The following is a 20,428-nucleotide window of genomic DNA, read 5'->3' as shown; positions in this document are numbered from 1 at the left end:
GCAAAATGCTGTGCAGATTAGCTAATATACTATTACCTTCAGCTTTAGGGGGGCTGATGCTTTTGGAACCTCTCCCATTGTTTTTCTTTTTCTTTTTAAATATTTTATTTATTTATTTTGTATAGAAGAACTGGGGTGTAGGCCAGAGGTGCAGGGAGCGGGTGAGAGGATTCATCAGAGACAGAGTGGGGAGCAGAAAAGGAGGATGATTTACTGAAACACACTGCTAAAGGGAGCAGCAGGGAGACAGGAGAGAGGTCTGCTGTGCTATATGTGAGTCAGCCCCCTGGTGGGGATAGAACTCAGGCCATCTCCGTGGGCCATAGCTGTGCTAACACTGAGACTTTACCCCTAGGCCACAAGGGAGCCTCCTTCCCTTGCCCCTGCCATTGTTTTTCTTAAGCCTTACACAGTGTCTTGTCAACATCAGGGCCTTATTTTCGTGAATGCTAAGGCATTCCAAATAGTCTGGGGGTGGGGTGGGGTGTTGATTAAGCAGATGGGGGAGTTTGCAACCAGGAAGGCTATGAAAACTTGAACTCATCCTTAGCCTTACCCTCTGCTACAGAAAGGAGTAGAAATGAAAACATATCTGGAAAGAAAATTCTGGCAAAGGATGGGGGGAGAGCCCCTCTGTCATCTCTGGAATTGAGCACAGGAAACCCTGCCCAGGGGCCTCCCTTTCAGAGGCGGCCCAGAGAGGGAACCACAAGAAGGCCCTAAAATTATGCCATTTGGAAACTCTGACTCATTTGCCGTGGGTGTTGTATGTGCAACGTAGAAAACGTGTCCCAAAAAGTGAAAATTGTACTACCTTTCCCCTTGTCCCTGCCGCCAGCCCTCCCAGGAAGCACAGGCGGAGCTGGGGGCCTGGAGGTGACTCAGGCCCCTTCCTCACTGGCAGCTGGCTAATTAGCTTTAGCACAATCTTGTTTGAACCGAGATTTTTCATTGTTTGTGTTGTCTCCACAGGAAGACTAGAACAAAAGCTGGAATGATTCATCAGAATAATCCAAAGCCCCGTTATACGAATGGGTAAACTGAGGCAAGAGGGCAGAGAGGAGGGCCTGGTCCAGGGTGCTGAGGGAGCCCTAGTGTTCTGGAAACTCATGCTTTCATCTCCTCAACCTAGCCTGGCTCTTCCTCAGCGATGGGTTAAGTACATGCTGAGGGCTGTGCACAGACCAGCTCAGCCAGGGCGCCCATGCTGGGGCGCCTCCTCAGAGTCCCAAGCTGAGGTGCAAGGGTGGTTCTCGTCCTGGCCCTGCATTTAGCCTCTACTCCCTTCGTTTCCTTTTTGCCATTTCTCCAGGCCTTACTCTGCTTTCCCACTCAGGCCTACCATGTGCTGGGAGTGGAGTGTAGCACTCGCGGCTTGTGAACTTCTCTGGGGAGGTGCCTTCCTCACCTGCTCACTGGCACTGTCACCCCTGCTGGGTGCCAGGCCTCTGGCTCAAGCACCAAGCAAGGAACCAGAGTAATTCAGGGTGTTCTTCTAGGTAGCCGTCAAGGCGCTGCCTTTATCATATTTTTATCCTAAAAATATGAAATGTGAGGTGTGTGGAAAGCACAGGGCAGATCCTGGGCTCGAACCTTTGTAAGGCTGAGAATTAACTGTAACTCTGGGTCACTTCTAAGTATTCAAATCTGTAAAATAAGGAGTTGGAGAAGATCATCTCTCACTTCCTCCTCCCTATTTAAAACATGAGAATCTTGGTTGTATGAGACAATAGCATCACCCGCCTGACTAAGCCCTGCCATTACACGCCAAGGAGTAGGCCCCAACGAGACCGTCAGATATGACCTACACGCTTTGTTCCCAACAAACAAAATCTTTCTAAAAGAGACTGGCCTGTTACTGCTCCCACGTGCTCTTTCTGCTTCTGGTGGGAACATTTTGAGTATTTCTTAATTAAACATTTGATTTTAAGGTAATTATAAATTCAGATGCTGCTGTGAGAAACTCTATAGAGTTTCTATAGAAACTATAGAAACTATAGAAACTCTATAGAGCCCCAACCCTCCCTCCAGTTTTACCAGTGGCTCATCTTACAGAAGATGAGCCCTTTCAAGATCCAGAACATTCCTATCACACCGGATCCCTCCTCCCTTGTCCCTTTCTTAACCCCTGACCACCTTTAATCTGCCTTGTTGCCATATTTTGCCATTTCAAGAGTGTTATACAAGTGGATTCATAAAGCATGTCACCATTGGGGACTGGAGGTTTTCACTCAGCTTAATTCAGTGGAAACTTTTGCAGGTGGGGTGGTGGGGAGAGTACATGTTTTTTCACTGCTGCATAGTATTCCATGGTAAGGATGCGCCACAGTTGAGTCATTCACTTATTGAAGGACATCTAGGCAGTCTCTCATCATTAGCCTTGTGAATAAAGATGCTATAAATAGTTCAGGTTTTTATGTCAACGTGGGTCCTGCATACAATGCCCCACTACCAGCTACTTTCCTACTTACTCACAGTAATGAACACAATTCAATGATGTTCCAGTGTCTGATAACTGCAGAAATCCAATAGGGGTAAATTACATGCAACTTACAATCTTGGGGAAGCAAGACTGAAATACTGAAATAATAAGACAGGGCTGCATCTCATCAAATACCAGAGCGAATTGGCCCTTAAAGGAATCCAGGAGCAGAGAGAGGAGTGAAGGCTCCGTGCCTGGGGAAGATGCTCTGGATAAGGCAGATGCGGGCTCTGTTTTAAGTGCTGAACAGTGATGATTATCTCACAGTCACTAAGGGCTTGCTGTGTGCCCGGCGCGGTGCTATCTTCACCTATGGTAACTTGCTTCACCTTCATCACTGCCCTTCAGGGTAGCCACTCTTATAATTTGACAGAGGAAACAGAGAGGGTAATAACTTGCCCCATCATCACACAGCAACCCACTCTGGCCTCGGCCCACTCTCTTAGTCACTACACAATCTGTCTGTCTGTCCAGCAATCCACAATCTATCTGTCTGACCACCATTAATAGTGGTCACAATTAAAGTCCAATCTAGGGCTTCCCCTGGTGGCACAGCGGTTGAGCACTGGGCTGCGAGGCTGCCTGCAGCCTCTGCAGTGTCGGTTTGTTCCCCGGCTGCCAGCGAGGATCCCACACACACACAAAAAAGAATTCCAATCTCGCTCCTGGGTAGTGTTTTCAGAGTTATCCTGAATCCAAAGAATGAAGCTCTCATGGGTCAAGGTTCTTTTTCTTTTTTTTCTTTTTTTAAAGATTTATTTATTTATGCATACAAGAGCTGGGGTGTAGGTCAGAGGTGTTGTGGGGCGGGGGGCGGTGAGAGGATTCACCAGAGACCGAGTAGGGAACAGAACAGGCAGACTGACTGAAATCCACTGTTGAAGGGAGCAGCAGGGAGACAGGAGAGGTCTGCTGCACCATGTGGGTAGCTCCCTGGCTGGCGATGGAACTCATGCTGCAGTGGCCGCAGACAGCTTCATAGGTTGCGTCTTAACCCCTTGTGCCATCAGGGAGGCACTCAAGTTTCTTTTTCTTAAAAAAAAAAAAAATTATTTATGCATACAAGAACTGGGGTACGGACCAGGGGGTGCAGGGGGTGAGAGGATTCACCAGAGACAGAATGGGGAGCAGAGCAGGTGGATTTACTGAAATACACTGCTCAGGGGAGCAGCGGGGAGACAGGAAAAGTCTGCTGTGTCATGTGGGTAGCTTCCTGTCCAGGGATGGAATGTAGGCCACAGTGGTGATAGTGTGATAGTGCTAAGACTTAACCCCTAGGCCACCATGGAGGCCAGGGTCAGGGTTCTTGATGAGAAATTGGAGTGCAGTCTGGGTGGGAAGGAGTGTGCCAGCCTGGGTGTGTGTGTGTGTGTGTGTGTGTGTGTGTGTGTCTGCACAGCTGGGCTGATCCCTCTTACCTGTGTAAGCAGCAAGCAAGAGGTCAGTGCTCCCAGCTTTACACACACTGGAAAGTGCCCAGGGCCGGCCCAGCCTGTTTCAGATGAGGAGGGCGGCTCTGTGCTCCCTGAATTGCTCTCTTCCCAGGAAGCCACGCCCACGCTCAGCCATTTGCCTTATTGCTAAACATGAGATGCACCTCAGCCGGCACGTGGACAGCTGCCTGGCCCCTCGAGCATCACCATTTCGGTTTCAACAGCTGCAACGTGGCCGGGGTGCTTGCTGTCTGGAAGCCTTGCTGCGGCGCTGGCAGCGGGTGGGCTGGGAGGGCAAAAGCTGGCTGGACACAGCTCTCCTGACCCTCCTCTGGGCTCCCGCTCCCCTGCCATCTGGGAGCCACCCCCCTCCCCAGGCCCCCTGCAGACAATGAGCCACTGTCACCCTCTTTCCCTGGAGGGGCAGGCTGGAGAGGGCTGCAGTCCTGCACCCACGGTGCTTTGACAGAGAATGAAACCCCCAGGGACCATGTTTTCCAACAAACTTCAGGGCAGAAACCAACTTTGGAAGAGGCTGCAGTAGGAAGCCTTCTCCGCTCAGGAGGAAAAGAAAGCTGTTACTGTTTTTGCTCCCCCGAGACATGTTTTTGAAATCTGCTGCTGTTCTCTCCTTGCCTGGCTGCTCTAAACATGTGATAACATTGGTGGCAGATAGGCAGCGCGCCCGGGCGACGGAGGCCTCGGGCACAGGAGGTGTGGCCTTGGCGCTGGGTCCACACAGATCAGCAGCGTGTCTGGGTCACCCCGGCCATCACCACGAAAGCAGAAGGGCTGCTGCCCCTTGGGGAAGCCACACTTGAGTATCCGGGGCTGTATCAAATAGGTGCCTGCAGCTGTGGAACACCTGCTGCTCTGGGTGAGAAATCTTGACAGTCCTAGAAACTTCCCCAACAGGGGAGACTGAGTGTCTCTGTGGGAGGCTCCTTGCACAAGGCCTCAAACTCTTGCTGCAAACAACTGGCCCCGACACACAGAACAGATGCTTTCCAAATGGATGGCGGCAAGTCCTTGCAGTCAGCATAGCTGCAGCAACTGGCCTGAGACTTTAAAGAACGTCAGTTCTCACCCCCTTCTTTGATGTCGCAAATCAGAATGCAGAGCAGAATAGCAGGTGACGTTATGTGCACTTCCTGGCTGGCTAAAACGCCCACACTCAGGCGGCAGCCACCCCACACATGGCAGGAGACGGGGCACCCACAGCCCGGCCTCTGGGGTGCTGAAAAGGTCCTGGCTCGCCCTGCGCCGGTGGGATTCGTTCACCAGGTCTAGCAATCAAGGCTGTTTCATCATCCAAACTGAAATGTGTACTGGGTCATTGGCGCATCCGGGCAGAGTGGCTGGGCCCCAAATTATCAGCTTATAAACTGTAAGATGGCCTGAAACCACACACACACACACACACAATAACAGCCAGAAGACACTTCACAAGATTGGAGAGTTTCCGGGCGCTGCCCACGGCCAGGGGCGCTGGATGGCCCAGCTCATGGCCACAGTTACTGCTGCAGCCAAATGCAGGAGACACTGCCCCTTACCTGCCCACGCCAGAGATCCTGGGTCAGAGCCCTCCTGGAAGCACTCACCCTCTGTCAACCCCTGCTTCCTTTGCAGTCTTCCAGGCCTGCCCCTCTCCACCTGTGTCGCTCCAGGGATGCTTCTCTCTGGTCTTCTTTCCCCGCTCTCCCTGCCCAAGTCTCTTTTCTCATGAGGTCCAGACCTCTGGAGGCAACCATCTGAACATTCCCACCCCCCCCCCGCCCCCCCCGCATTTCAGATAGAACCTGATGATTTCGATGCTCCTCGAAATCCAGTCCCCCAGCGGTGCCCCTCTCGTGTATTCCACCAGTAGAGCCAGAAATGCAGGGACAACCCCGACCCCTGCCTCCTCCCCAGCCCCTCCCCATGTCGGGTCAGTCACCAGATGCCGTCAACCCTACCTTCAAAATCTGGAGCACGCCTGCACTGCGCCCCGCCCCGCACCCCACCGGACACATGAAGCAGCCCCTCCTCCAAGTCTCCTGACCGGCCAGGGCGCGGCCCCTCCAGCTCCTCCTCGACAGCCCTGCCCGGATCATCTCTCACACTTCCCTTCGCTCCTCCGGGGGAGGATGAATCCTCAGGCCCTCAGCGATGCGTCTGCGTTTCTAAGAGAGGAGCTGGGGTTCCTGGGGGGACGCTCTGGACCCTGCTCTGTCCAGCTTCCCCTTCCTGGGACAGCCTCCGTCTTCTGCTCTCGGCCTTTCTCTCAACGCTCCGCTCAGGCCTTCTCACCTTCCCAGGGGCTTGCTGAGGGTCTCCTGCTCAGAGCCCCTCCCTACCCGCCCCCCCCCCCAGCCTAGCGACCTCTGGCTTCATCCCCATGGTCAGACCTGGAGGTCCTTGGGAGCCGAAGGGGCTCGCTCCTCTCCGTGCCCCCACCCCGCTGAGCTCGGCGCGTGGCCTCACCTCCTGCGGCATCCGTGGTCCACGCCGCGGGCGCCGAGCAGGGTGGGGTGTCTGGTGCCCTGCGCTCTGCTATGTCTCCTTTACTCGAGAACTGCTTGTGAATTCGATTCAAAATGAAGCGCAGCGCCGGGCCTATTCTGCAGCACGGAGCGGGAAAATGAATCCGTAGGACTAAGAGCTGGAGGCGCAGAGCCCGGGAGGTGCTTACAAAATAAAAGTGGGGGCCCTCCCTGGCGGTGTAGGTGGTTAAGTCTGCGCACTCTGAAGCTGTCCGCAGCCTCTGCAGCACGAGTTCAGTCCCCGGCCAGGGAGCCACCCACGTGGTGGGACAGACCCCTCCTGCGCCCGCTGCGCCCCTTGCAGTGCGTTTCAGCCTCAGCCCGCTCTGCTCCCGCCCTGTCTCCGGCGAATCCTCTCACCCCGCACCTCTGGCCTGCGCTTGTATGCATAAATAAATACGTCTTTAATAAACAAATAAACAATGATAAAACTGGGCAGCAGACACCCCCGCGGCCCTGAGCGGTGGCGGCAGGCGGGCACGGGCTACAGTCCCCCTTGTGCCCGACGGTGCCTCCTCCTGGGGCCACGCGGCACCTGCGGGGAGGGGGCCCGGGAGGGGGCCCCGCTGTCGTGGGGTGAGTCCCGGGCGGGCGGACCTCTCCCTCCCGGCCAGCCCGGCCACCGCGTCCCGAGAACCGGCCTTGTACTCACGCCCTTCCCTCCCCCCCTCACCCCCACCCGCCCGGCCGCTCTAGAGCTGGGGGAGGCGCCAGCCCCGCGGCAGGGCGGGGTCCCCGGCGTCGGGGGAGACGGGTCCGCTGAAGCCTGTTTCCAGCACAGCCCTCCGAGGCCGTGTGTGTGGTTTGGTGGCAATGAACACCCCCCTTTTTTGGGGGGGAATCTGGCTTCCTTCCGTGTCATCAAGTCGACCAGTGTCGCCGACGCGGCGCGCGTGCGAGGCCGGCGCTGGTGCGGAGCCGGGGCCGCGCCCCACCCCGAGACCCGCTTCTGGACTTTGCAACCTCCGCGGCCCCGCGGCCGCCGCGCCTTCCCGCCCCGGCGCTGCCTCCACCCTGCGGGCGCCCTGCCGGGACCGAGCCCGCCCCGGGGCCGCGGCGCCGCCCGGCCCCGCCCGGCCCGCCCGGGCCCACGGCAACGGGCCGGGCGCGCCCCCTGCCGGCCGCGGCGGGGCCCCCGCACGAAGCCGCGCTCGGGGCCCGGCCGACCTCGGGGGCGGCGCGTGGCTCGGCCTCGGCCGCCGGCCTCGCGCGCCCGCAGCCCGGGGCGGGGGGGGGGTGGGGGGGGGCGGCACCTGCTCAGACCCGGCCGGGCGCGCTGAGCCAGCGGGTTTGCAGACGAGGTCTATCCGCAGATGAGGCCGCCTCGCTTTTTTTTTTAAACAATGTAAATGATTTATAAGACAATCCTGTAGTAAAAACACTTTGAAACCCGCCCACTCCAATTTGAAATCAATGAATGACATCTCATTAGGCTACACTTCGCCCAAGTGTACAGCTTAGAATTAACAAAAGGAGTTTTCTTCTGCTATAAAAGCAGGAGGAAAGAAATTAAATCCTGCGGTTTTTTTCTGCAAAGGAAAATGAACAGTTAATGTCTCCTCCCATGTCCCAGCTGCCCACAGCTCTTCCTTGGCCTGAGGCCCTGTGCAGGAAGGCAGGATCAATGGATTCCCACGAGGGTAAGATTAATTTGAAGGCACGAAATTATTAAGATTCAAAGTTTGAAATACAAAGTAAAATTCTGACTCATCATAAAGAGTATTTATGGTGCCGGCAAAAACGCTGAGCAGTCATTCCAAGGAAAACAATAACCTCAAAGTGTTTATCTGGCTGCAAACTCGGTGATTAGCGGGAGACTGCTAAAGATAAAAACCTTCCTAAAACAACAGCTCTGCCTGCTGGCCTTTTATATTCTGTGGTCTAAGCACCTTCTCAAAGATTACTGGAATTAGTGATAGTTTGAGTGATAGAAACATCTGCTAAAAAAAAAAAAACACAATACATTCAAATCTCTAGACAGTGAGGGAAAATGAATTATTTTATCACCTCTAATCAAGTCTTATCAAGCTTTATGATGACCTTAATGTGCTTAATGCTTAATGTGACCTTAATGCTTAATGCTCAATGTGACCTTCCCTGGGATAAGGTTTAGATTCTTCCTCAGAGTAAGATAAGGCTCCAGGTGAACAAAGTCCGGCAGATGCCTGGCTTTAAAGGGCTCTGACTAAGGAGTTTGGTCCTGTGTATGAAAAAAAAGCAGGACCAAAAAGAACAGCTTTCAGAAGTGAAACGTTATGGTTTATATGGTTTTCACTGAATTTTGGGGCTGCAGTCACTGTCCTTTTACTTTATAAGATATAAAAATCACATGTGCACCAACTGCGTACCCACACAGAGCTGCCGATGATTATTCACAGATACTTGATTTTTCTGGGGGACTTGCTGATTCAGCAGTGAAATTTAAAAAGTGCCTATGAAGGTAATAAAACTGACAGGAGTATAAAGTGCTCAAGTCTGTCCGAAAGGTGTTACAAAGACTGGAAAGAGGACATAATTTGGGGACCAAAAAGTCCGAGGACCATAATCTCAGGGTTAATGTGAGGTTCAAATGAGTCCTCATACACAAAACCCGCCAAAGAACAAATTGGGATAATTCATATACAAGACGATGTTATTTCGGGGTAAGTACTTCGGAGCAGAGGAACAGTTACAGACACTTAAAGACCTTTAACAAGCCATCCTGAAATAGGTGTCACCTTTTGTGGGAATCACAATAGTTTTCAAAAATCCAGGACAGGGGATGACAGGAAGGGTGGGGATTTCCAGGGAGAAATCAGAAAGAACTTTCGAGTATTGAGTGACACTTAGGACTGGGGCCCGAGCCTCACACCCCTCAAACCCCACGACAGAGTGAGGCTCCCTATCGTAGCCAGGCTTTCCCTAAATGCCTCTTGGGGGAATTCATTTTCACCGGCGTCTCCTGCCATCTGCCCCAGAGTAAACTAACCCAACTGACAGCACCTCATCTCTCACATTCCCGGATGAGATGTGACCGGCGACCAGTCGGGCCTGCCTTCCTGCCTCTAAGCTGAGCCCACAAGATGTGGGAAAGGGTGATTAGCAAAACGGAGGCCACGCCCAAGCCAGATGAGTATTTATGAACCCAGCTGTCTTTTCAGATAGAGCAAAAATTCAAAAGGCATTTCTACCACTGCAATAGGAATTAGGAAAATTCTCTGGAAGGGTTGGGCATTGCCTTGGCTCCTCGTACACTATTTTTAGGGTAGTCGGGGAACCAAGTTAACCCCAGGGTTGCAGTGATGCTCTGACATTGCTGGATATGCTAAGTGCACCCCAGAGAAAGATTTCAAGGTTCTAGAGCCCGTGGGTGGAACTGTGGGTCTCAGCACTATTTTAGCCCAGGAGTGCTGGTGGTTAAATCCCCTGTGCAACTTTTCCCATAAAACACTCACAGATTGCCCTGGTAGCTCAGGCACTGAGACTGGGGTTCTGTGCCCACCGCTCTGTCAAAATACAGCCCTGCCTTGATGCTGTCGTGGGGTGGGGGACAGGCAGTGTTCAGCTGAAGCCTGGCCTTAGGCTCCCAGCCTGGTCTGCAGTTAAGACTCACATCTAGAAAGAAGTGGGCTCAGTCTTGTAAGGTTCTTAAGGAGGCACTCAATGGTGAAATTTGTTTTTGGAGGAATGGGTGAAGACATTTTACCAAAATACAGTCAGCCTTATCTATAACCGCAGGGAAGAAAAACATTTTTTAGAAGGTATGAGTCAGCATGTTTACACGTATGATTATTTACTTTGGGGGTCTAATTACATTTTGTGACCCAAATCCCAGCTTCTCAGAAGTTCCTGTGTCCTTCCCACTCCTACCTCCCCATTTATGTCCACATGGGACAGTCACAAAGCAGTCAAGATTCTGTCCTTTATGCGTTTGAAATACCCAAATACATTTGAATTTGAGCGTAAGTGCAGATTTCTGACGACTGCTTTAAGATGCAATTTTTCGTGTTTTTATTAAAGAATTTCTAAAGACAAACCTCAAAACTCCAATACCAAATCATGTATGAGTTCGATGCTTTGGAAGAAATACTTTGAACACTGTCTTACTTCTTAAAATCACCAATATTTGGGGCCTCCCTGGTGGCACAGGGGTTAAAGTCAGCGCTAGCAAGTTATCACCAACCACTGTGGCGTGAGTTTGATCTCCTGCCAGGGAGCTGACCCACATGGCCCCACAATGGCACAGCAGACCTCTCCTGTCTCCCCGCTGCTCCCCTCAGCAGTGTGTTTCAGCAGATCCACCTGTTCTGCTCCCCACTCTGTTTCTAGGGAGAATCCTCCCACCCCGCCCCCACCTCTGGCCTACACCCCTGTCTTCTATGCATAAATATAAAAATAATTAAAAAAAAAAAATGACCGGTTTGGTGGGTTACCCCGAGTGGTTGTGAACCAAAGTCAGAAAATGTTCAATGTAAACAGCATGTTTCTGATTGTTTTATTAAAAACTTAAAATTTAGATTTATTGTTGAAATTTCTTTGGTTTAGATACAATTTGGTTCCCTGCCCTTGATTCTGCTTCCAAAGCCACCCCTCGTTGGTCCCTGAAAAGAGCACCCACATGCTCCCCCGAAGTGTCCTTGTTCAACCCACATTCTTATCACGCTCTACTACACAAGAACTCTACCAGAATTTCAAAAAATACAGGTTTTATACTTTTCCTGCTCATATTACTCTTAATCTCACTAACAGCTGTATTTCAGTTTAATAAAACATTGGCCAAAAACACAGTGCTGCTTCTGAAGCCACCACCACACACCAGATGGGAGACAGGCCCGCCCCTCTGCTCTCCTGCACCTTCCGATCCCCAGAACATAAGCAAATTCTCCCTCTTACTGCCAACATAAAAGCAGAATTACACAGGTTAGAGGAGACAATATACAGCTTAGGTTGTCAGGGACAAATGGCCAACTTTTTTTTTTTTTTTTTTAAAAACACTATAACATAAGCATGAGCAGAAATTAGGTGATTTTGGAAACCACGTGGTCTCTGCTACTGGATTAGGGCTGAGTGCAAGAGAGGCTGGACTTCTGAACCCCAGTTACGCTTCAGCATCACAGCACTGCCCATGTATTTCAGTTCATGATACACGTTCCTCTGAGTTACCTGGAGTCCATGAATCTGGAACAAAAAACAATAAAGGATTCTTTAGAGAAGCGATCAATCTTGGGTTTCACAGTATAAAAGTGCCAAAGAGCAGTAACATGGACCGGGATTTAACGAGTATGGCAGGAGGAGCCCTTGAGTAACATCTTGAAGTCAGTTCTAGGCTGCTGGGCTCAGGTTTCACGCTGAATGATTATCTGGAGGATTTGCTGCTGGCAGCACATGCACTAACTCCCCACTTACAAAATCGAGCCTGTTCCTGCCGACACACCTCCAAAGCCTCAACAGGCCACTCACCGACCGTGTTCAAGACATGCCTAAGGTTTTTTAAAAAGCAATCTGTAGCAGTACTTAGTGTCCAGCAGAAACCACTCCGTCTGCTGAACAATATCTCGACTGCGGCGCTTCTCTTACTGTTGGTTGATAGATAAGGACACGGCACAGCCATTATCACCGTGGCAACAGCAGCCGGGACTGTCAGAGGAACATTGCACACGGGCCTGCTGGGCCTTGCGCAGCCGTGCCTCGGCTTCCTCTGGGGGGTGCTTTCTCTGCAAGTCTGGGGGTGCCCCCGGGTACCACCAACCCAGGGCGGCTCCGAGACTACAGACAAGCAGCGGTTGCCGGGCCAGGCGCCGCGGGACTCACCCTGGCCAAGCCACGGGAGCTCCTGCCGGCGCCACGCGCGAGCCTCTGCGGGCGCAGCCCCGGCTGGGAGGGCGGCGGCCGAGCGCGGCGGGGAACGCGGGAGGCCCCGGAGGCCGCCCCTCGCGCCTCCACGTGGCTCCGTACCTGCCTCTCCGCTCCCGGGGTGGCGCAGGCCGGTGCCCCGGAGGCCGCGCCCCGCGCCGCTCCGCCCCGGCCTGGGGGCTGCTCGGGCCGCGCGAGCCCGGCGACCCCGCCCAGGCCCGTCCCAGCGCCGCCCGGCGGGCCCTCCCCGGGCTCAGGCGGGCCGGCCGCTCGGCGGCAGCGCCTCCCCCGCGCCGGCCCCGCCGCAGGCCCCGCGGGCGGCCAGGCCTCTGGGGGTCGGGCCCGCGGCCCCGCCACGAAGGCCCGCCGAGGCCCGGGGCCGCTCACCCAGGCCGGGAACGGCGGCCAGGCCGGACCGCGGCCCCGCCGGCGGGAGCCCGCGCCCGCCAACTGCCCACCGCGTCGCCATGACGACTCAATCGCGGCCGGAACCGGAACCGGAACCTTCCCCGGAAGGGCCCTGCTCCCGGCGTGCCGCGGAGCGACGAAGCCCCGTCCCCGCCCTCCCAGTCCTCCCGGGTTTCCCAGCAGCCCCGTCCGCCCTCCGGAGGGAAGTCGTCGTGCCCTGCGCTTCGCCACTCGATGCCTCGGCGCGTCACCCTGATGGACATGACCTCCCTCCAATAAACTGACCAGGAGGTGGCCGACGCCTCCGGCGTCATGCTGACGTCCCGCTTGTCAGGGCTGCGGGGGAAGCTGACTGGTGGAGCCGAGTCATTGCGGGCCAGCGCCCCCCAATCAGGACGAGCCGTTCGGAGCCGCCCAATGAGGGCCCTCGGGGGGCGGGCCGGGCGGCCGCGGGCCGGGCCGGGCTCTGGGCGGCGAGCCGAGGGCCCGGCCGTTGAGGGCTGCAGCCGCGGTGCGGGATGAGCGGGTCCCTGGGCCGGGCGGCGGCGGCTCTGCTGCGCCGGGGGCGCGGCGCGGGCGGCCTGCGGGCCCCGGGCGTGCGGGCGGCGGGCGCGGGCGGCGGCGCGGCGGCGCGGCTGGACGCGCTGGTCAAGAAGGACAAGGTGGTGGTCTTCCTCAAGGGCACGCCCGAGCAGCCCCAGTGCGGCTTCAGCAACGCCGTGGTGCAGATCCTGCGGCTGCACGGCGTGCGCGACTACGCGGCCTACAACGTGCTGGACGACCCGCAGCTCCGGCAAGGTCAGGCGCCGGCGTCTGGGGCGCGGGCCCCGCGCGCCCTGGGGTGCCCGCCCTCCCCCACCCCACGAGCCGAAAGAGGCGTTTCTGGCCCGCGCGGCGAGGGCCGCGGCCCGTCTGCGCTCTGCGGGGCGCGGGCCCCCTCGGGCTGCCCGCTCGCCTGGACGGGCCGCGCCTGCCCTCGCCTGGGGCCGGCGAGGTCGGAGCCGGCCTCCCGGGGCCTCCGGTGCTGCGCTTCGGGGGCGTCGCGTCTCGGCCGGCAGCTCGCGGGGCCAAGGTGCTGGACAGGCCGGCGGGCGAGGGAATGGCTGCTGGGCCCCGACTGGCCCCCGCTCGGCGCCCGAGGAGCCCGAGGGCCGGGCCGGGGCCGGCGGCTGCTCACCAGCCCGGGAGGCGCAGGGAGGCCCGCCAGCTGGGGAGCGGGTCCGTGCAGAGCCCCAGACCGAGCACCTTCCGTGCAGCGCCCCGCGATCCGCGCCGGGGGTGGGAGCAGGAGGCCAGGAGAGCGGGGGCCGCCCCTTGACTAGGGTCGCCGGAGAAATGAAGCGGCTGTGCTGGTCCCCCCGCCCCCCACCCCCACCCCTGCCCCCCACCCCCACCTCGAAACCCCGCCTTGCAGGTGGAGAGGGTCACTGCCTGGTCCTGGCTTCCAGCCCCTTGGCCTGGTGCTTCTGCTGCCTTAGACTGTGTGAAAGCCTGAAGGCACAGGCTCCGCAGCCTGCTCTGTGTTCAGAACTTTGCCGCTTGCTCCGCTGCCTGCCGTCGGGCTGTCACTGCCTGTGAAGCGCCCACTCAGCGCCACCCCCGTGCTGTGACACCGGCCGGTGACCTGTAACGGCTTGGGGGTGGAAATCCCTTGGACGCCAGTGAGCTGTGCAGCTGCGGGCAAGTCGCGGCAAGAGGTGCATTTTCCTTTCTAGCACAATGAGATAATGAGTTGAACCTGCCAAGGTTTTCTAGAAAAAAGAGAAAACTTGTTGAAAGTGCTTACCATGTCATCTGGCATGCAGAGGGCACCCCCTGAATGTCGGCTGTGGTGCTGTTAGCACTTTATGGCGCCGAAGTACTTTTCCCTCATTATCGAATCCTGTCAAAACTTTTTATTTGTGCGGGTGGACAGGAGGAGCCGTGGTGAAGGTTGGTCAGTACTCCCGGGGTGTGTGGTGGAACCTCATGTCCTGTGAATGTTCTTTGCCTCCCGGTCAACTCAGCGGTCACCAGTTGCCAGGCGCTGGGATGTTTCACTGTACAAGGGTCTGCAGTCTCCACCGAAGCTGCCTCTGGGCTTCAAAGATAAGATAGAGAAACTACTCTGCAGTCTCGCCTGGGACCTCAGTCAGGCCCCCTGCAAATTGCCAGGGCGACCAGTCCCGTTGCTGCTGTGTCACTGTCATTGCTGTCTCACGTATGGCAGTGTCGAAGCGATGGTCGTGGGTTGTGAATTCTGTGCGCCTGTTTAATGTCACCCGAGATGGAACATGGCTGTGTGAGCTGAAAGAAGGGGCAGAAATAAGAATGTTTGCTGAGCTCTTACATTTTTCTTGTTTCTGATTTTATGTTCTTAAGTTCAAACAACAGCACCAGGAATTGAACCCTTAAATTTCTTGACCTTTCAGTTTCATCAGATGGTTGCTTTGGTTATGAGTGTGTGGTGTGCATGTTGAAAAAGCCAGCGGTGGCGACAGTATTGACATTTCTGTCATGGAGAGCGGCGTCTGGGGTGAATGACCATCAGCCTGTTGTTGAATGTTGATAAAGTATGAAAACATGCTCAGCCTGCGCAGTAGCCAGCAGCCTAAGGAAACACTAAAACACATAGGGCGCTGGCAGATGTTAAAAGTCAGAGAAAGCAAGTGAGCGGGGTATGGGGGACTGGAGGGGAGGATGTGCTGTGCTCCAGATGGGAGCATGAAGTGGTCCCCAGCATTTTGGAGGTGTAACTGTCATCGGTACCCAGGCAGGTTGAAGGTGAACCTAATTCATTCCTGGGTCAGGGGAGGTGGTGTGGGCAGATTTCCCCTGTAAAGGGCCAGAGAGTAATGCTCAGGCTTTGTGGGCCCTGTGGTCTCTGTTGCAACTGCTCAGCTCAGGGTTTGGGTGAAAGGCCACCAGGGACAATACAGGAATGAGTGTGACTGAGTTCCAGTACAGCTTTATTTACAAAAATAGGAATTGGACTGGGTCGGGTCTGAAGGCCATGGTTGGCCACTCCTTGGTCTAGAGAGAGCGAGGGCGTGAATTAGGAGGAGTGTGAGGACGTTTGCTGAGCATTGCTTGTCCTAAGGAGACCTTGGCAAGACAGGTCTTGGTCTGTCTAGTGGACTAGAGAGACAGTGGCTCAGTCATAGGGTGGAAAATTCAATTTCAGCTAAATGTAACCTTTAGTCAAAAAGTTGTAAGAAAGTAATGATGGCCTAATGCCCTTTATGTAGGTAAAGGCTAAAGAAGTGACATCCTCCCAGATAGTATAGCTACGGGAGTAGCTCATGGGCAGGCGCCAGATGCCCGCACCCTCAGCTGGTTGAGATCCTGGCCTGTGGACTTGCGGAAACCTGGATGCAAACCCGGCTCCTCTGCCAGCAAGCACTGTGACTTTGGTTATGCTGTTTAACTTGCTGAACGTTGGTTTCTTCATCTGCAACCTAGGGAGCTTTATAAAAACCAAATGAGATTCTTCCGGTAAAACGAGAGTCTGAAACTCAGTGACCCTGAGCTCAGTACGTGCCCTTGTCCACTGCCTGGCTCGCTTGCTTACTTGGTGTCTGTCCTACATTTGTTCCCTGCACTTTCTCTCTCGCATGTATTTCTCAGAAAAGCAATGCTGAAGGGGTGGGGTGGACTCTGAAGTGGAGCGAGTGTCCACTTGCACCGGGCACTGTGGGAGGTCCCTCATTTTACCCAGTGTGTCTCCTTTTATCTTCATGATGAGCATGAGCATGGAGAGCTCCCCTTTTTGCAGATAAGGAAGGTGAGGCTCAGTGATGAGCAGATTTAGCGGAGGCTCCATTTTCAAGCTAGCAAGCCCCAGCTAACTGTCCCTGACGCCAGCCAGTGCCACCGCGCTTTGCTTTTCTCTGCTGAGGATCTACTGTTTTGCACTTTAGACTCAGGTGATCGCAGGTGGTCTGAATGGTCCACTCTGTTAGGGCAGGGGAAGAAATGTGTGGCTTCCAGAGGTCGTGTGACTTCCCAGGGCATGGAGCCTAGATGCCTTCCAGGTCTACCTGACCTCCCGCGGGGAAACTCTGGGGGGGGCGGGGGAAGGAAGACCGAAATTCTGGCACTCTTGGAGCTTACTGGCCAAGCATGAAGCCTGGTGTTCTGAATGTGGCGAGTTTTGAAAATACCTTTTAAAATTTCTGGAAGGGAATTGCTGGCACATTTCCTCCACTCTGGGCTGGTAAAGGTTCGGCGCAGTCTGCTGTCGGGCAGTGGGTGTTCATAGACCTGACTTCGTGAGGGCTTTACGTGACCGTGCAGTCAACACTCTCTGCTCCGCGTCTCACCACTGTCTCATCTGTAAAACGCTGTTATCATTAAAATACATTACTGGGGATGGCTGTTGAATTGTCAAGCCGCTCTCTGATTCTGGGTTATTCCAAGTGGTGTTTGTAAGGACCATCACATATATCGCAGCTTTTGAAAATTAAAGATGTGCGTGAAATTGGCCATGCATGAAGAATTTGTTATGAATTTATGGTTACATTTTCATTTCGACTTGTGACCAGTGGCCTTTTTTCTTGGAAGTTTCTCATTTCACGCTACAGAAACAAGTTGCCTATTTCCTCAAATACTTAAAGTCAGACTTTTTTTTAAAAACGGAAAATAGCATGTTTTTTAAGAAACTTACCAAAGCTTAGTCTTGCTATCAGCTGCCTGTAACACTTGTTAATTTAAATAGTGGGTAAATTGGATGTGTTAAGCCCCCAGCTGGCAGGCACCCCGGAGGCTGTCAGCACATCACGTGGGGCCCCGGGGGTCTCACCAGGCAAGGGGCCCTCGCTGGGCAGCGGGGAAGGGCTGGTCTCCCTCATGTGAAGAGTGAGCTGAAAGCTCGCTCTCTTGGTAGTGAGGATGGATTCTCGGGTCCCCTCCTCCTTCTAATCAGGACTGCAGTCTGCAGCCACGTAAGGTTTAATGAATGAGGCAGGGCTAGTGCGTGGAGGGAGCGTGGTACTGCACCCCAGTTCTTCTGCTCACACACACTCACACACACACACACACACACAAATGAACAGTGAGGGCAACTCATGCTTTTACTCAGCGAAGAGTTGGCCGAAAAATTGTATGTTTTAGGTTTAAATGTGTGGTTTTGGGTAGCCCTCCGGCAGCAAATTAATTTTCCTTTTTGCTAAGTTTAGTTGTGGCCACTCCTCCAAAGAACCAGTAGATGCCTCTTGCCATGGAAAGTTAACATGTGTGTTATTAGTTGGGAAAAAACAAGCTGTAATAATATGCACTAAAATAGTTCATGCTCATCAGTGTAAAGGATATTTAAGGACATTTAGAAGAATGCAAAGAAGCTCCTATTGAAGCATTCTTAATTCCCACACTTGCCCTCAGTCATCAGAAAAGCGAGAAAAGATTTGTGACTGTCATGGTAAAGTCAGTTCTGAAAGACTTTATATTTGAGAAGACACACACACCCCCCCTCACACTTCCAGGCTGAGTAACGGTGGTTTGTGTAGCACCAAGCACGGAGGAGACACTTGACCTCGGCGGTGGCCCTCGTCTCTAGATACCCATGGCCGAGACATTCTGAGGGTGAACAGGACCCGTTGTTGGTGACCCCAAACCTGTAGCTGGCTGTTGTTAACAGCACCAGAGTGGCCTGGAGGGGCTGGGGGCCGCTAGCTTCAGCTGTGGAGTCTGGAGAAGAAAGATAAAGCTGAGAGACGGGGCAGCAGCCGGCACCTTCAGGTTATAGCCTGGAGCTTAGCAGGCAGTGCCCGTTAAGAGAGAAAAGCACTCTGTCTCCGGAGCCTGGGTTCGGATATAATTCAAATTGGTAATTTGACTGGAAAATAAATGCTGGGGTGTCAAGAACAAGTTTTTGAATGTTTACGTATTTACATAAAGGCCAATGCTGGCTGACGTGCTCGCAGAACAGTGTGTCTTGTTTGAAGAGTCTGCTGACTTTTCTGTGTGTTTACTTGTACGCGTGTGTTGGTCATTTCAACACCTCTTCCTCTCTCCGTGATTATAAAACATCAGTTGGAATTACCATGCGATGTGGACCCGCCTCAGGTTTCCACTCCGCCGGCACAGCCGCTGTAGGGCGGGTCGGCTGGAAGGTGCATTTGTCTGGGCGCCCAAGTACACAAGGAAGCAGCTGGAAGGGTCAGCTTCAGGTCTTAAAATTAAACCCCGATTCTTTCCTGTTGTTCTGTTGGCCCCATCAATCTCGGGGCCCAGGAGCACGGCAGAGCGTAACCACGGGGCTGCGCTGTCACAGCCTGAGCCTCCTCTGTCCGCAAGACCCGCCCAGAAGAGCAGCGTGGATGTCGCTCCTCCGAGGCTGGTGCCTGACTCAGGACAAAGGCCTTGAGCTTCAGGCCTTTCCTTGCTTCGGCCCATCACCGAGCTCCGTGCTGATGCCGGCTGCGGCCCACTGGGAAGGGGGTGGGGGCATCTCTCCCCAGGAAGGGGATTGCTCTCTGGGTAAAATGGTTGAGGATAAAAACCAGTGGCCCATTCTGGGAGCAGGAGTCACTGGTGGCCGTGACCACCCGGACGGGTACCAAGGGCGCGGGGGGACCGTCTGGCCTCAGTGAGTTGGCAGTGGGGCCACGTGCAGTAGCCGTTTGGAAAGGGACGTTGCGGCCTCCGCGCTCCTCCGTTCGGTTCGCCGCAAGCGTGGCTGGTGACCGCGTGGAGGTGGCTGCCTGTGTCTTCTGTGACCCGACGACCCTGGTCCAGTGTCGGGTGTGTGGGTCTTGCATGGGAGCGAGGCTTGCTCCCCTGCCCCTCCTGAGCTGTGCCCAGGTGGACTAAGCAGCTACAGCCGGAGGCCTCCCAGTCTGTCATGGGGAAGGCTAAACTCACACTCTGTGTAGCAAACACTTTCTTGTCCCAAGAATGGAGGGGAGGAGGGGGGTAAACAGACACGCCTTGCCCCAGAGCTCAGCTTTGGCCGTGCGCTAACGCTCAGTGCTCTGTCCCCACAGGCATCAAGGACTACTCCAACTGGCCCACCATCCCGCAGGTGTTCCTCAACGGCGAGTTCGTGGGCGGCTGTGACATCCTCCTGCAGATGCACCAGAACGGGGACCTGGTGGAAGAACTGAAAAAGCTGGGGATCCACTCTGCCCTTTTAGACGAAAAGAAAGACCAAGACTCAAAGTGAGGGCGCCTGGGCCCCCAGAGCCGCATGCGGAGCTGCAGGAGGGGCCGAGGGGCCGGGGACTCACCAGCGGAGGCCGCCCGGCCTGAGTGCCCTGCTCAGACCCCTGCTGCCCTGACTGCCCGTTTGCCCCAGTTGGGTGATTTCCGTGTGTCCTGTGTTCGGCTTCAGAAGATTCGATTGTGGACTTTTCTACTATAACCACTGCACTCTGCTGATCCAGTGTCGGCGATGATGTGGCTAACAGATCTGTGCTTATGTTGTCACTTGCCCTTTGCCTGATTCAGGAATAAAACTAGGAGATTTTGAATCATTAGTATCCACGACTCCTCTGCAGTTGCGTCAGTCTGCAAAGAGAGCGCCTCCCCTCGGCGCCTCAAATTTTTGTAACTTGTTTTTCCGTTAAGAAAAATGATAGGGGAGAAAATGTGGCAATTGGGGTGTGTCTTTTAAAATAAAATGCCAACACGGGCGCTGTGTGTGGGTTGTTCATTCTGAGCAGCAATAAATCTGTCGTCTTCTGTTCGACCTGCTAGAATAAAATACCACAGGCTGGCCGCCTTGTAAACTGTAGCAATTTATTTCTTATAGTTCTGGAGGCTGGAAGGTCAAG

At 54.5% G+C, this 20,428-nt stretch overlaps 1 protein-coding gene across 1 annotated transcript; it reads left to right on the top strand.

Annotated features, from left to right (window-relative positions):
- Positions 1-13,120: 13,120 nt before the first annotated feature.
- On the top strand, positions 13,121-20,105 carry GLRX5 (glutaredoxin 5). The gene is made up of 2 exons (XM_084240678.1): positions 13,121-13,475; positions 19,640-20,105. The coding sequence occupies exons 1-2, from the start codon at positions 13,196-13,198 to the stop codon at positions 19,816-19,818; spliced, it is 459 nt and encodes a 152-aa protein (XP_084096804.1). The 5' UTR covers positions 13,121-13,195; the 3' UTR covers positions 19,819-20,105.
- Positions 20,106-20,428: the final 323 nt, after the last annotated feature.

This window comes from Talpa europaea (genome assembly GCF_964194135.1).
Source record: "Talpa europaea genome assembly, chromosome: 8".
Lineage (NCBI taxonomy): Eukaryota > Metazoa > Chordata > Mammalia > Eulipotyphla > Talpidae > Talpa > Talpa europaea.
The sequence above is the reverse complement of the archived record's forward strand: the minus strand, read 5'-3'. Positions and strand labels throughout refer to the sequence as shown.

Bases quoted from the DNA above. Each gene is read 5' to 3' on its own strand.
- GLRX5 (XM_084240678.1), top strand. From the start codon at position 13,196: ATGAGCGGGTCCCTGGGCCGGGCGGCGGCGGCTCTGCTGCGCCGGGGG. The intron at 13,476-19,639 runs GTCAGGCGCCGG...CTGTCCCCACAG, and splicing joins CGACCCGCAGCTCCGGCAAG to GCATCAAGGACTACTCCAAC.